This window comes from Salvelinus namaycush, chromosome 28, assembly GCF_016432855.1.
Source record: "Salvelinus namaycush isolate Seneca chromosome 28, SaNama_1.0, whole genome shotgun sequence".
NCBI classification, from domain to species: domain Eukaryota; kingdom Metazoa; phylum Chordata; class Actinopteri; order Salmoniformes; family Salmonidae; genus Salvelinus; species Salvelinus namaycush.
This window is the reverse complement of record NC_052334.1, coordinates 31,096,013-31,110,374: the sequence shown is the minus strand read 5'-3', so window position 1 is coordinate 31,110,374 and position 14,362 is coordinate 31,096,013. Positions and strand designations below refer to the sequence as shown.

At 46.6% G+C, this 14,362-nt stretch overlaps 1 protein-coding gene across 1 annotated transcript in view; it reads left to right on the top strand.

The window, feature by feature from the left end:
- Positions 1-781: 781 nt before the first annotated feature.
- Positions 782-14,362, top strand: part of LOC120023572 (serine/threonine-protein kinase D3-like) — a 72,755-nt gene continuing 59,174 nt past the window's right edge. Inside the window, exon 1 of the mRNA XM_038967609.1 lies at positions 782-1,706. Within this exon, the coding sequence (XP_038823537.1) occupies positions 1,398-1,706 (309 nt within the window). The 5' untranslated portion in view covers positions 782-1,397. The remainder of the gene's footprint in view (positions 1,707-14,362) is intronic.

Genomic DNA, 14,362 nt, shown 5'->3' with positions numbered 1-14,362 from the left:
GAAGATTTATCCTCACCGATAGAAACCCAAAGCACCAAATAGGTAATAGAACTTCAAGCCCCAGGAATCTTTCTCTCCTCCTTTTCTCTCAGAACAGTGGGAGTAGTCACAGCTGGAAGGATAATAAGATGCGCATGAATCTGGCAACCACGAATAGGCGACAAGAGAAAGTTTCAAAAATTAGAGAACTCGGTTGTGAGTCTTAGCACGCTTTTAGACAATCCTGCTAATGCATATGGTTACATTGTTGCTCATTTGTATGATTTAGAAAAAGGCGAATGAACTTGAATATTTTTTCTGTGTGATTCGATTGTTGGAGTTTTTGGAGAAGTTTATGCTGTCCACTGGCCATGAATCCAACGACGCCTTTTGAAGAAAGTGGAGGTAAGTAGGCCAATGATGTTTTAGACATATTTTATGGACGATTGGAATATTTAGGGTAATTCATAGGATATCGAATAATATTTCAACAAGCTTTTGTTATGCAAAAACAGGTCTTGTATAACTTGTGTTGCTGGCATTCGTGGACATGAGGTCGTCTTCTGCCAGCAATTCAATCGAAAGTGGGATGGTCCAGATGTTGAGAAGCCTTGATTCCAGATGTTGGTTGTGCATGATGAATAGATAAATAGAAAACATTCCGTAATGTATGGTAAACTACACCATGTCGCTAATTTGTCAGATGAAGTTATTAAACATGATGCATTGTTTGTACTTGCTTACAATATAATCGAAGTTTACAATTACAATTATTTGATGTGTTTATTGTAACCAAACCTGATCATGTATATTTCTCGTGAATTGCATCACTTATTGTTATTGCACAGCCTACTCAGAAAGTGTAAACAGCTTCGAGGTCATGATTTGTTTCGCAGAATTTTTTCAGTTCGGTCAACATATTCTATTCTACCACCATTAAATGTACTGTATCTGTTTTGTGACAGGTTTCCTGTGGCCAGGGCAGATATGTGACTCTAGTACTGTGAGGGGACACCATTCAAGAACATGAAGTTTGGAATGGTGACCGCCTCTTGCAGTGAGCGTTGGGGAATCAATCGAGGACGACTGGAGCATCCACAGTATCTCAGCAGTGCAAACTGCACACATCTCTTGCCTTAGAGAGAGAGCTGAGGCCATTTAGTGGAATCATCAGGCTTTGTCCGTGAATTGATTGCCAGGCATCTGAGAAGTCAGTGGGGATGAAAGTTTGACTATTGGCTAACACTGCTCGTGATACTTTGAAGACCTTGCATTTCATGTCTCCTAGAATGAGGCTTGAGTGTTTCTTCAGACTTGTGTCTGTTCTTAGTAGTTCAGTGGTGCCTGATTTAAAAAGGCATCACTGACGGTTACAATACTTTACATTTTGCATCATCTCTGCCATTGGAAGAAACCCAATGTCTGCCTGCAGCAGCTCAGCTCCTCCGTCCTTTCCCAAAGCCTACCTCCACTCACAAATCCCAGCCGTGCCTCTGACCCCCTCACCATCGCCGAGCCCCCCGGGACCCCTCTACAGCCGCCTGTCCAACGGGAGTCACGGGAGTCACACTCACAGCGCTCCCAGCCCCACTAACTCCCGCAGCTCCTTCCATGGCGTGTCCTTCCTCCTCCAGATTGGCCTGACCAGAGAGATGGTGAACCTGGAAAACCATGACCTGTCGCTGTCTGCTGTCAAAGACCTGGTCTGCTCTATAGTCGACCAAAAGGTAATTACCCTTCCCTTCCTTGTTATAACACTTGACCTACTACAGCTAATGCATAATGACAGACTGAATATCTATGAGGATATCGATAGAGTGAAATGCGATAAGTAGGCCTGAGCAAGAGAAAGAAAATTCACTGTAAAACCTAAAAGCTTAGTTGTCTTTTTTTTTCTCAATTCCAAGTTTCAAGAAAGATTGGAAAGTCCACTGGAAAGTCCACCAAGCATACTGCTAAACAAATCAGTGGCATAGTTTGGCACTGAGCAAATTTCAGGTCTGCTGAGTGCAAACTTGAGCGCTGTGAAAATTCTGTGCAACTTCCAGCACATGTTTTACTATGAACACTGAGCGGGACCCGCTTTAAATTACAGCTTCAGACAGTGGTCAAGTAGGCTACTGTGGCTATTTGATCGTAATGTAGGCTTACCCGCGTGGCCTGCCATCAAAAACAATGGAGAAAATGCATCCCATAACATTTTAACATGGAAATAGCTGTTCTATCATTCAGCCTACAGTAGCAGCCAATGTGTGTGATTTGATTTGATTTGTGGTGTTCAATATAGGCCTATATTCCATGAGACTTTTGAAAAAAAAAACATGCAGGGCTTAACATTAACCTGTTTATCCACTTGTCCTTCAGACAAGGAGGTGACTGAAAATGTTGTTGTGTTTGATCCAAGAAACCACTTTACAAAATAAAATGACAGAGAATCAGACAAATTATGCTTATCTGAAAATACAACACTGCCCCTTTAAGAAAAAAAAGCTGTTTACCTGATTCGCTTTTCAAAGATGTCTAGAAATGTACACGTAGAAATGTACACGTTTTCTGCTCTTGCAGGAAACAATCATTCCCCCATTGCTGACTACAAATGATCTATAACTGCGCTAATATCTCACTAACTAGCATAAGATATGAACAAATGTGCACACTTGGCTACATGCAGCTCTCGCTTTCATCTCAAAACAAGCACTTCTACTCATGACCGCTCATTCTGTAAACACAGTCCAGTTCAAAGTGAATGGCACATATGGCAATGGTCTATTTGCATATTATCCTACTGCAGCTCTGATTGGTTTTGTCGTACCGATCTGTGTAGAGTACAGGCTGAGTATAGCCTGTCAATGCAATAAAATCATACTCCACTCCATACTCCAATGCCTTCAACAAAATGTTATGTTGCATTGAAAGTGGCTAATATTGCGTTGATTCGATCACAATTCCCACAGTAAAGGGAAACGTTGATAGCTAAGGGGGAAACCTGTAAAGTTGAGTGACGTTCAATCTCGTGTTTCTCTGCGCAGGCTGTTATTTCTTCTGCGGGGCAGTCCCGGGAGCGCGCAGCTTAGAGGGAACATTGGTTGCAAGTTGAAATGAACTCTTCAAAACAGTGAGACAGTTATATTGCAGGCAGTGTTTGCCATTTCTGTGCCATACTTGTCTGTTTACACTTTTTGTGACAGTTTTTTTGTTGTTGTTGCAGGCATCTGTGTCTTGTGCACAGAATGAGTTTTAAGCACCACAGCAGCATGCTCGGCAGCAGTGAGGCTTCTCCGGTTGGCGTGCACGGTCTAGTAGCATCAGCTATTTACATTGTGGTGTACTCTCACTGGCGACACTAACACTGAACCACTCAGTGGTTTATCCCTCTCAAAGTCATCCACGATGCAATGCATATGCCAGGTTATTTTCCATGACAACTGTGGCTGTCGGTAATGACTTTGGGTTATGGCTCCTGCATAAGAAGAGACTTTGAACAACTGAAATATAGACTGTATCAATCAACAGTGGTTGCCTATGTACCACTGGCTAGAAAGATGCAAAGGCAAGTTTGAAAAATCAAGAGCAAACCAGTGGAACCAAATGTAATTTGCTGACTCCATTTGTTTGTTCTTTAAATTGTGTTGGTGGCAAGCAGACTGTCTCTGTCCATTATAGGGTTGCCATTACCATGCATTGGTCTGGTTTTTAACTCTTAGCAATCTAGAGATGGAGTTGGTCCTTGAAGAACATTCTCAGGACTGACTATTTGTTCAAAGAGTGCGTCCTTGCGTCCTCCTTGTGCTTCTTTACACATCAGTGTAGATAATAACATACAGTATGAACGGCCTTGCCTCAGACTACAGACGACAGATCCACATTCAGATGTTCACATCCAACTGATACCATACATTAGACTGCTTATTAGATCCTGAACGTTTAGATAATAGTTTTTGCAGCTTATGAAACTTAATAAGTTCTATGGCCGCGGACTCAATCTTACTCTCTCTTATCACATCCGTTACTCAATGCCATTTTGTGTTGTTTTTTCCCGGTTTGTGCTGTTCTATCTGATGGATGGGGTGTAGGCCTTACTGTCATTATGTGTGGATGTTCTTATCACAGATTCCTGTTTTAATCAAATGACATTCACACGTTCACCTTTTGTGTTATCGTCTTACATCCATAAGGAAGATTACTCTATTTGTGTCCATCATTAATCAGAGACTGAGTGAGGGGATGAGATTATAGACCTCATTCCATCGTGTCTAGTGGATAAAAGGAAGGGAGGGGTGGGAGCAAAGGGTTGCGGTCAAAGGGATCAGGTATTTTGGAGAAATGAGTGAGAAACGTAATCATATTTTTCTCTATGCATCCTGGCTGGCCCACATAGTCACAGTATAGATACTTTGTTCACTTCTCGCCTCTCCTTACTCATCACCTCTATAATGCAAATACTCTGTAACCTTTTCCTCTCAAGAGATTCATTGTTCTTAGAAAGTGGAATAGCTTTGAGCTACGTTGAGCTGACACGTTCCATTCAGTACAACTGAGCAGGTGATCACTCCAAGGAACATACCTTTAACCATTAGAAAGGCCTGAAACCCATAGAACTACCAGGGCTAATTCAGAGTGCATTTCTTGTGTCCTTTACTGTAATGTGGGCCAAGTTCACAGTCCTCCAGGCCAGTGTAATGTTGTTGTTCCTTATGGGGTCTGCTGATACTGGTCTGCAGAACATCTGATCACTGATGATATTTTCATAGATCTTGTAACGTATTGGCAAGGTTGCTAGAGTCAGCTACAAGAGCTAAAGAAAATGTTGTAAATATGGTATGAAGAATGTTCTTTTAGAAAATCAACACAGTCAGTTTGCATTAACCTTAGATAGACGAGTTATTACTTTAAAATCAGCTACTTACATTAACATCTGCTGAATAGGCACTGTACTTTGTGTTACAAATGATCCAATTGTTATAAAGTCTGCAGTGTGTTTATATGGCTAGTGGTTGTTCTATATTGCTGCTGTTATAGCAGGTCACAGTATTCTCTGTCTGATGAAATCCACCCATATGGCTTTGATATCAGTGGAAAATATCACTGTGTGCTTTTCTGCCCATCAAGTCCATCCTCACTGAACTGAAGTATGCATGACTATTGTTAACCTTTTATTAAAGCAGTAGCTGGATTTGCCTCTGTAGCTTTTCCAGCTGACAAACTCTGACCCCACCTCTGCCTTTCTAGATTCCTTCCAGTCAACAGTAGAGGTTTCTGTGTCAGTGGTGAGTGGACAGGAAAAATGTTTTATATGCTAATATCTCAGTAGATAGTCTGGACAGAACATTGCCCCCGTGTGCTATCATTTCCCACACTGAGCGATTGTGTAGTTGGTAAGCGATCCACCAGTCAGTCACTGAGCCAGGCAACAAACATGGAGCAACATTAGTCAGAAGTATATGCTGTTTGAGCAGTTGTTTCCCTTTAAATGTTTTGAAACGGAGTAGTATTAGATTTGAATTTGCGCTGTCTTTGGCCTAGTCCTAGATTGACAGAGTAGTTTCTCTCCCTTGTTTCCACTGAATACGTACATGGGCTTACATTGTTAACACAGCATTGACATTTTATCTCATGGCTGAACCCTCTTTTTGAATCCGACTATTTAGGGAATGCAATCAGTTATAACTGTGTATTCTATGGACTCCATACAGCTCATTCATCATCCAACTGACTGCCAAACCACTGGGCCCCTTTGGGATGTGCATTGAATATGCCCTTATTCACTGATCCGAGGTCTGTTTTGTCTCTCTATGGTTAAGATAGGTAACCGACCATTAAGGGAACTTTTACAGTACCTCGACATTAGTAAGATTGAACTTGGGATAACCTGATCCTCAATCTGATTCTAGATGATAACTTCTTCAAGTCTTCTGCGTGGCTGTAGCCCTCTCTGCTCCACTTCAGTCAATGCGATGATGACCCTTTGAGGGTATCGGCAGTTGGCGTGAGAGCACCATCCTTCACCCACCCAGACCAGGCAGGCTCCTCTGGGACTGTGAGGTGACACAGCAGAGAGAGTGAGTGACGTGACCCACCCTGAGGGGAACCAGGCTGCCCTGGTTAGGCTCTCTATCTGTGGCTGCCTGCCACCAGACTCTGGGTCTGTCTCTCAGTCTGGCTCCTTGGCCCCGGCCCTGGGTGTTTGGTCGGGTCTCTGTGCGTGATGAATGGGGTATAAACAGTGATAGCGTCAGCTTGTGGAGCTGCTTCCTGTTTGGTGTCGCCCAAGTCCTCCCGTGCAGCCAGAGAGGGAGCAACCGCGGGACAAAAGTTCATGACTTCCTGAGAATGACTTGTCTTTAGCAGCCAGCCGGCCCAGCCAACCAGCATTCCTCCGCTCCCCATCCAGGCATACTTGAAGGATGATGTTATGTTGTTGGGATGGGGTGCCATGACATATAAATATAACAAATTCAACTATAACACTGGGTTTCTGGATCACGTCAGACAAATTGTAGAGGATGGTGTAATGGTTATGGCACGCTCAACATGCCTTGATATCCTGTCAATGCAGCATTAAATAGCAGGTGGGGATGTTTGGAGGCGAAGGTTGGAAATCTTAGCCTTGTCAGTTGAAACATTGAAAGTGTTTGATATAAAATGGAAGGTTTACAGAGTGTCTTGGCCTCCAAGTTAACGTTCCTCTCTAGCTGTTCGAGGGAGAGGATAAAGCTTGCAAGAAGGAAGGAAATTTGAAGTCCTTTTGGCATAGACAATGGGGGGGAAAACACCAAACCAAGGCAGTTTTATGAACATTTCTACTTTACCCCTTGTCCCTAAGATAGTCCTGCTCTGTTCTGAACATATTCGCCACAGCTGGATATACTGTACTGTGAAATGTGGCTGTCTGGCACAGTACAGCACACCCTTGCTTTCCTACTGGTTTGTTAGTGCAGTAGAGTAACTCCCAGTTCCTGGTTGAGAGTAGAACAGCTGCCTGTGTAATTAGCTGAACAAAGGCCTTTTGAGAAGCAGACACTCAATAGGTCAAGCTGGACAACATGAAACAGTATGGTGAAAACAGAGGGATTTGGGTAATATTTTGAACCTTTGAGTAATATCAAGCTGCTCTAAATAACGTTTCATGTAAAGACTCAAACTGAAACGGACAACAACTGATGATAAACAAGGGATTTGCACATCTTTGACGTATGGAACAGTACATGCTTCCTAGTGATTTGATTTGCCACGCACAGCGTTTGTTTAGTTGGTACATCATCAGCTTATGGCACTTAAGTCGTCAACACACGTTAATAGTTTTAATCACCCCATATTCGATTAAAGCATTTATCAAAACGACAGGAGCAGAACTGATTTCTGCGCGAGAGAGAGAGAGATGAAAACAAAATTAGAAAACGAGAGAGTGCAGATGGAAACTGGAGAGTGCTCCTCTCCCACAGGCCATAACTAACTGAAACTCACAGGAAATAAATCACGTCCATCCACTCCTCCCCTCCCCCATCCTGGACAGCTCAGCCCAGCTCTGCTCAGCACACATCTGCATGTTCCTATGGAACAACCATATTTCACCCTGAGCATGGCTGGGCTCAGCTCTGGGCACTATGTGTTATTTACATGGGGCAAGACACATCCTGGAAAGCACATTTGGTTGCTTCTGAGAAAAAAAGTTCACCCTAGAGTCAAAACCTGTCAGGGTTATAAGTTATGGGAATTGCTTCTGAATGGAGACCGTTACAGTATATATGATTTCAGGGTTCATTTTTCCAGCTTACATGTTTTTCTTCGAGTTCATGTGCAGGCTTAATGTCATATTTCAATTTTCAATCTTTTTAGGCCAGTGCAGGCAAAATTATGGTTGTATGAATGCTGCAACTGAGGGATACCTGTATCACCATAAGCTTTCACTTATGTCCGGAATAACCATGTGTGCAAGCAATCTATCAATTTTTCCAGTCCTGAGTAATTTGTGGGAATACAGAGAGGGATTAAAACACTCTATAGTTAAGTGAACTGAGTAATGTCTCCCATCTGCAGTTCACATTTCTCCAGTCTCAATCTCCCCAATTGTAGACAAGAGTCACAAAATGACAGACTGGGGCATTGTGACTGGTGAAGACTGGTCCTCCTTTGGGAGGGAGGACGGCTATGGCGGCAGGCCTGCATTGGTGCATGGCTTGTGGTCTGCTGGCCAGCTGGCCTGCTGTATGCCCAATGGTGCCATGCTGTGTGGTAGGAGCCAGACCCAGCCGTAGAATTCACCACCACCCTGTGGTTGGTTTGTCTCTGCACTGGCAGCGTCAGTGGGCCACTGGGACGGATGCCCTTCACCATCTTCTATGACTGTACACTGGTAGCTAGAGATGATCTAGTCTTGCTCCAGTCTCTATTGCTACTGGTTGAATAGTTCTAAGTAGGGGTTCAAACTCTGATTATATTGAAGGGGCAGGTGTATAGATTTTCAAGCACATGCTGTACAGTAATCAACCTCAAACAACTTTTATATTTATAGCTGTGATCCCTTTAGTACAGCCCATGTAAAGTGATTGGGGACAGATAAATTGTAGAGCGAGTAATTAAAGTAACATCCCCTCATAAATCTTACACCAGCGTGCAGTATATTCCTGTTTATAGAAGGATGTCACATTTCCCTCATTGATTTGGCTGGCGGCTGCTCACTCGGTCTTGGAGTTACAGGATACTTCCCCCTCTGCACAGACAGGCGTTCCACCTTGTCTGCACTCTCTGACCTGGCCGCCTCAGCAGCACACTTAATGGATCGCAACCTTGACCAATGCTGAGGGCACTTGCAGAGACGTGGCCCAGTGTCAAGTTCACAGACTAACAGAGAGGGGATTCAGGAGTCCGGCCTGGTCCTATGTTGGTTGATTTGCCGTGCCTCTTTACAGTTAAACCCTAATGACATTACTGGTCTCAGAATGGAGGTCAGTGTCCAAAGAAGTCGTGGATGTCACGCCCTGGCCTTAGTATTCTTTGTTTTCTTAATTATTTTAGTTAGGTCAGGGTGTGACATGGGGAATGTATGTGTTTTTTGTAGTGTCTAGGGTGGTTGTAAGGTTTAGGGGGTTTATTAGAGTAGTTGGGTTTATGTTTAGTATAGAAGTCTAGCTGTGTCTATGGTTGAGTGTATGTTTCTAGGTATGTCTATGGTTGCCTGAGTGGCTCTCAATCAGAGACAGATGTCTTTCATTTGTCTCTGATTGGGAGCCATATTTAAGGCAGCCATAGGCATCATGCATTTGTGGGTAATTGTCTATGTCGATGTTCTATGTTGCATGTATGCACTTAGTTCTTGCTTAGCTTCACGTTCGTCTGTTTGTTGTTTTTGTTTCGTTTTTTTCCTTCTTCTAATAAAGAGAAGATGTACTTTCCACGCGCTGCGCCTTGGTCCTCTCTCAGTCCCTTTGACGATCGTGACAGAATTACCCACCAATGCGGGATCAAGCAGCGTGAAAAGCGGCAACAGGAGCAGCGCAAGGAGGAATGGAAATGGGAGCGTAATCTGGACTACACTACGTGGGAGGAGATCGACAGGTGGGCGATCGACCCAGGGCGAGTGCCGGAGCCAGCCTGGGATTCTCTGGCGCAGTGCGAGGAGGGATACCGGCGAATGGAGGCAGCACGACGACGCGGTAGGAAGCCTGTGAGTCAGCCCAAAACATTTCTTGGGGGGGGGCTTAGAGGTAGTGGGCCGAGGGCAGGTAGGAGACCTGCGCCCACTTCCCAGGCTAACCGTGGAGAGCGGGAGTACGGGCGAACACCGTGTTACGCAGTAGAGCGCACGGTGTCTCCTGTACGTGTTCATAGCCCGGTGCGGGTTATTCTACCTCCCCGCACTGGTAGGGCTAGATTGGGCATTGAGCCAGGTGTCATGAAGCCGGCTCAACGCGTCTGGTCTCCAGTGCGTCTCCTCGGGCCGGCATACATGGCACCAGCCTTACGCATGGTGTCCCCGGTTCGCCTACATAGCCCGGTGCGGGTTATTCCACCTCCCCGCACGGGTCGGGCGACGGGGAGCATTCAACCAGGTAAGGTTGGGCAGGCTCGGTGCTCAAGGGAACCAGTACGCCTGCACGGTCCGGTATTTCCGGCGCCACCTCCCCGCCCCAGTCCAGTTCCACCAGTGCCTACACCACGCACCAGGCTTCCAGTGTGTCTCCAGAGCCCTGTTCCTCCTCCACGCACTCGTCCTATGGTGCGTGTCTCCAGCCCGGTACCACCAATTCCGGCACCACGCACCAAGCCTCCTGTGCGTCTCCAGAGTCCTGTGCATCCTGTTGCTGCTCCCCGCACTAGCCCTGAGATGCGTGTCCCCAGCCCGGTACCACCAGTTCCGGCACCACGCACTAGGCCTAATGTGCGTCCCCAGGGTCCAGTATGCCCTGTTCCTTCTCCCCGCACTAGCCTGAAGGTGCGTGTCCCCAGCCCGGTAACACCAGTTCCGGCACCACGCACCAGGTCTACAGTGCGCCTCAGCCGGCCAGAGTCTGCCGTCTGCACAGCGGTGCCTGAACTGCCCGTCTGCCAAGCGCCATCTGAGCCATCAGTCTACCCAGCGCCATCTGAGCCATCAGTCTGCCCAGCGCCATCTGAGCCATCCGTCTACCCAGCGCCATCTGAGCCATCCGTCTACCCAGCGCCATCTGAGCCATCCGTCTGCCCCGAGCCGTCAGAGCCGCCCGTCTGTCCCGAGCCGTCAGAGCCGTTCGTCAGTCAGGAGCCGCTAGAGCCATTCGTCAGACAGGATCTGCCAGAGCCGCCAACCAGACAGGATCTGCCAGAGCCGCCAACCAGACAGGATCAGCCAGAGCCGCCAACCAGACAGGATCAGCCAGAGCCGCCAACCAGACAGGATCAGCCAGAGCCGCCAACCAGACAGGAGCAGCCAGATCCGTCAGCCAGCCATGAGCAGCCAGATCCGTCAGCCAGCCATGAGCAGCCAGATCCGTCAGCCAGCCATGAGCAGCCAGATCCGTCAGCCAGCCATGAGCAGCCAGATCCGTCAGCCAGCCATGAGCAGCCAGATCCGTCAGCCAGCCATGAGCAGCCAGATCCGTCAGCCAGCCATGAGCAGCCAGATCCGTCAGTCAGCCATGAGCAGCCAGATCCGTCAGTCAGCCATGAGCAGCCAGATCCGTCAGTCAGCCATGAGCAGCCAGATCCGTCAGCCAGCCATGAGCAGCCAGATTCGTCAGCCAACCATGAGCCGTCCAGCCAGGATCCGCCAGAGCCGTCATCCAGCCAGGATCCGTCCCTCAGTCCGGAGCTGCCGTCCCTCAGTCCGGAGCTGCCCCTTAGTCCGGTGCTGCCCCTTAGTCCGGTGCTGCCCCTTAGTCCGGTGCTGCCCCTTAGTCCGGTGCTGCCCCTTAGTCCGGTGCTGCCCCTTAGTCCGGTGCTGCCCCTTAATCCAGTGGGGTTAATGTGGAGGGTGGCCATTTGGAGGAGGCTACGGAGGCGGGTAGTGACTGTGGTGGGGTGGGGACCACGACCAGTGCCGGAGCCGCCGCCGTGGACGGACGCCCACCCAGACCCTCCCCTAGACTTTGTGCTGGTGCGCCCGGAGTTCGCACCTTAAGGGGGGGGTTATGTCACGCCCTGGCCTTAGTATTCTTTGTTTTCTTAATTATTTTAGTTAGGTCAGGGTGTGACATGGGGAATGTATGTGTTTTTTGTAGTGTCTAGGGTGGTTGTAAGGTTTAGGGGGTTTATTAGAGTAGTTGGGTTTATGTTTAGTATAGAAGTCTAGCTGTGTCTATGGTTGAGTGTATGTTTCTAGGTATGTCTATGGTTGCCTGAGTGGCTCTCAATCAGAGACAGATGTCTTTCATTTGTCTCTGATTGGGAGCCATATTTAAGGCAGCCATAGGCATCATGCATTTGTGGGTAATTGTCTATGTCGATGTTCTATGTTGCATGTATGCACTTAGTTCTTGCTTAGCTTCACGTTCGTCTGTTTGTTGTTTTTGTTTCGTTTTTTTCCTTCTTCTAATAAAGAGAAGATGTACTTTCCACGCGCTGCGCCTTGGTCCTCTCTCAGTCCCTTTGACGATCGTGACAGTGGAGACACAGTAGCAATGGGGGAACTGTTAGTTCTCAGAAACAATCTGATTTCTCCCCATTAGGTTAATAGCAGCAGGTTGATACAAAACCATATGGTGCCTACTGTTTTCTGTCAGACGGTAGCACCAGCGTTGGCATCATCGGTCCCCGACGTGGCGGGCGGCAGGTTTGAAAATGCTGCATTCGGAGGTGTTTTTTCAGAACTGTTTTCCTCTCCTGTTTGTCAGCTCACTGAGTGATCTACCAGGCTGATAGCAAGGTGGCAGAGGAAGTGCAACAGGGCCTCGATAACAAGCAGCATGAAACCCATAACCCATTGAGTACTTAAAGGACACGTACGATGCTTTTATGGTGACATTGAGCAACAATGGATCTGATCTCATAGTGGTTGAAAAAGCTCATGTATTTCAGCATCTCTGGTCGCCGTGTTCTTTTAACTTGTATTGTGTTTACTTTTGTCTCAGCCACAAGTAAAAAAGTCAGTTGGTGTGACGTCTGTCACCATGTTTCCGCAGCCAATACATAGTCTTAACTTAAGTCCCTCTCCAGAGCCTCTCCCTGTTTCCACAGCAGGCTCTGTTTTCGCCTGCTTCTCAATCAGCTGCCTGTGGTTAGTGGAGGAATATAGGGTGTTCAGTGGCCTATTTCGTCTGTGTGGTTCTGGCTCTGTCCAAATGGATTCTCTGTCCGCTGCAGTGGCTTTTATTCCTGTCTGTATCTGTGTGTCTGTCTCTGTGAGTCAAGGTTATCATGAGCAAAGTGGGTTTTTACAAAATGTTGACCTAATTTTACCTGCATGTATTCTGTGTCCTGTTTAGACTACTATTTATTTCAGCGTTTAGAATAATAAGCAGTGAAGATGGTCAGCAATGATATGGAGTCATGGTCACCTCGTCTACTGTCAACCCGTATAGCTCTTTATACTAGCAGAGCACAGAGATAAACTCTGGATCACCATCAATATCCTTTTACCTAAATCAAAAGCTTCACATGATTATTTAATCTGTGTTCAGAATCAGATCCACCTGGCCAGCACTAGTCCCCTGCCATTCCCAGACAGAGAGTAAGGAGTGTTCCTAGTATATCTTCAAGGCACACTGGGCTGCAGAAGCATCACCAAGGGCCCATAACTCAGAGCCCAAGGCCTAGCAGAGCTGCTTAGATCACACTGCTCTCTTCCTCTCTTCCTGAGAGGTCGCGGCTCCTGTGACTCAGCCTTCTTCCTCTCCTCTCCTCCTATCAGCCCCCGGACACATTCACTTTCTCACTCACAAGACAACCAGGGGAAGAGAGCCAGTCTCTCTCATCTCTAAAGAATAGCGCGGGGCTCTCAGCTTTCAGACAGCTCTCGTTAAGGACTCGTTAAGGAGCTGGCCACCAAGTAGTGACCTCATCTCCACTATCTCCTCTCCACTGAGGACTGGACTGGAGCACTTGATCCACTTGAGGACACGAAGGAGTAGTGTTGAATCCACACAATACTCAAAGGGCAGTAATAGATCACAGTGCAGGCTAAAGGTTTGAATAGTCTCCAATTAGAGCAGTACGACCACTGTGAACAGGAAGAGAGGGTCCATTTCAGGCTGAGGAGTATCATAGTATCATTATCACAAATGCAAATGAAGTAATAGGAGTATTCCCCTATGGTTTGTCCTGCTAGTGGAAGTAGGTCTATGCTGACAGGTGTATGTGCTCTCTTCATGAGTACACTGTTCTGTGGTTTGGGGAGAGGCCTAGACCTAAGCTCAGTGGTTAGCACTGGGATTTCACCTTGTCAGCACTTGGTATCTCAGTACGGGTTTTTTGAGGTAAGGGCCCCACACCAGCCCTGAATTAGTTACATATGACGGTTTGGCATGCTTTCAAGCGCTGTTCTTTTCATCTCACAGTGGACTGAACCTATAAGGTTGTGGTGTTCACACTTTTCTTGAAACATAGTGAAAATGAGTAGAAGAAGGAGCTAGTGTAATAGCGCTCTGCAAAGTTGGTCAGACAATAAGTTACTCTGTCATTATGGTGACCCTTGTCCACAGACAGAGTGGAATGTGCAAGTTCTGCCTTTTTGTTCCAAATCCTGTCCTGAGCAGATAAATGGGAAACGTTTTAGCAGAGGAAGCTTTTTTGCTTTGTGCTACATAGTCTTTCCACTAACACAGTCTACCTTATTGTGTCACTGATGAATTCAAAACTTTTTCAATTTTTCCATTGACTTCTCCCATTGGATTACACAGTAATACATTTTCAGATGTATCTGAATCGTCATACCACGTGGAACTGAACTTATGGTCGTTTCTGAGCAAAA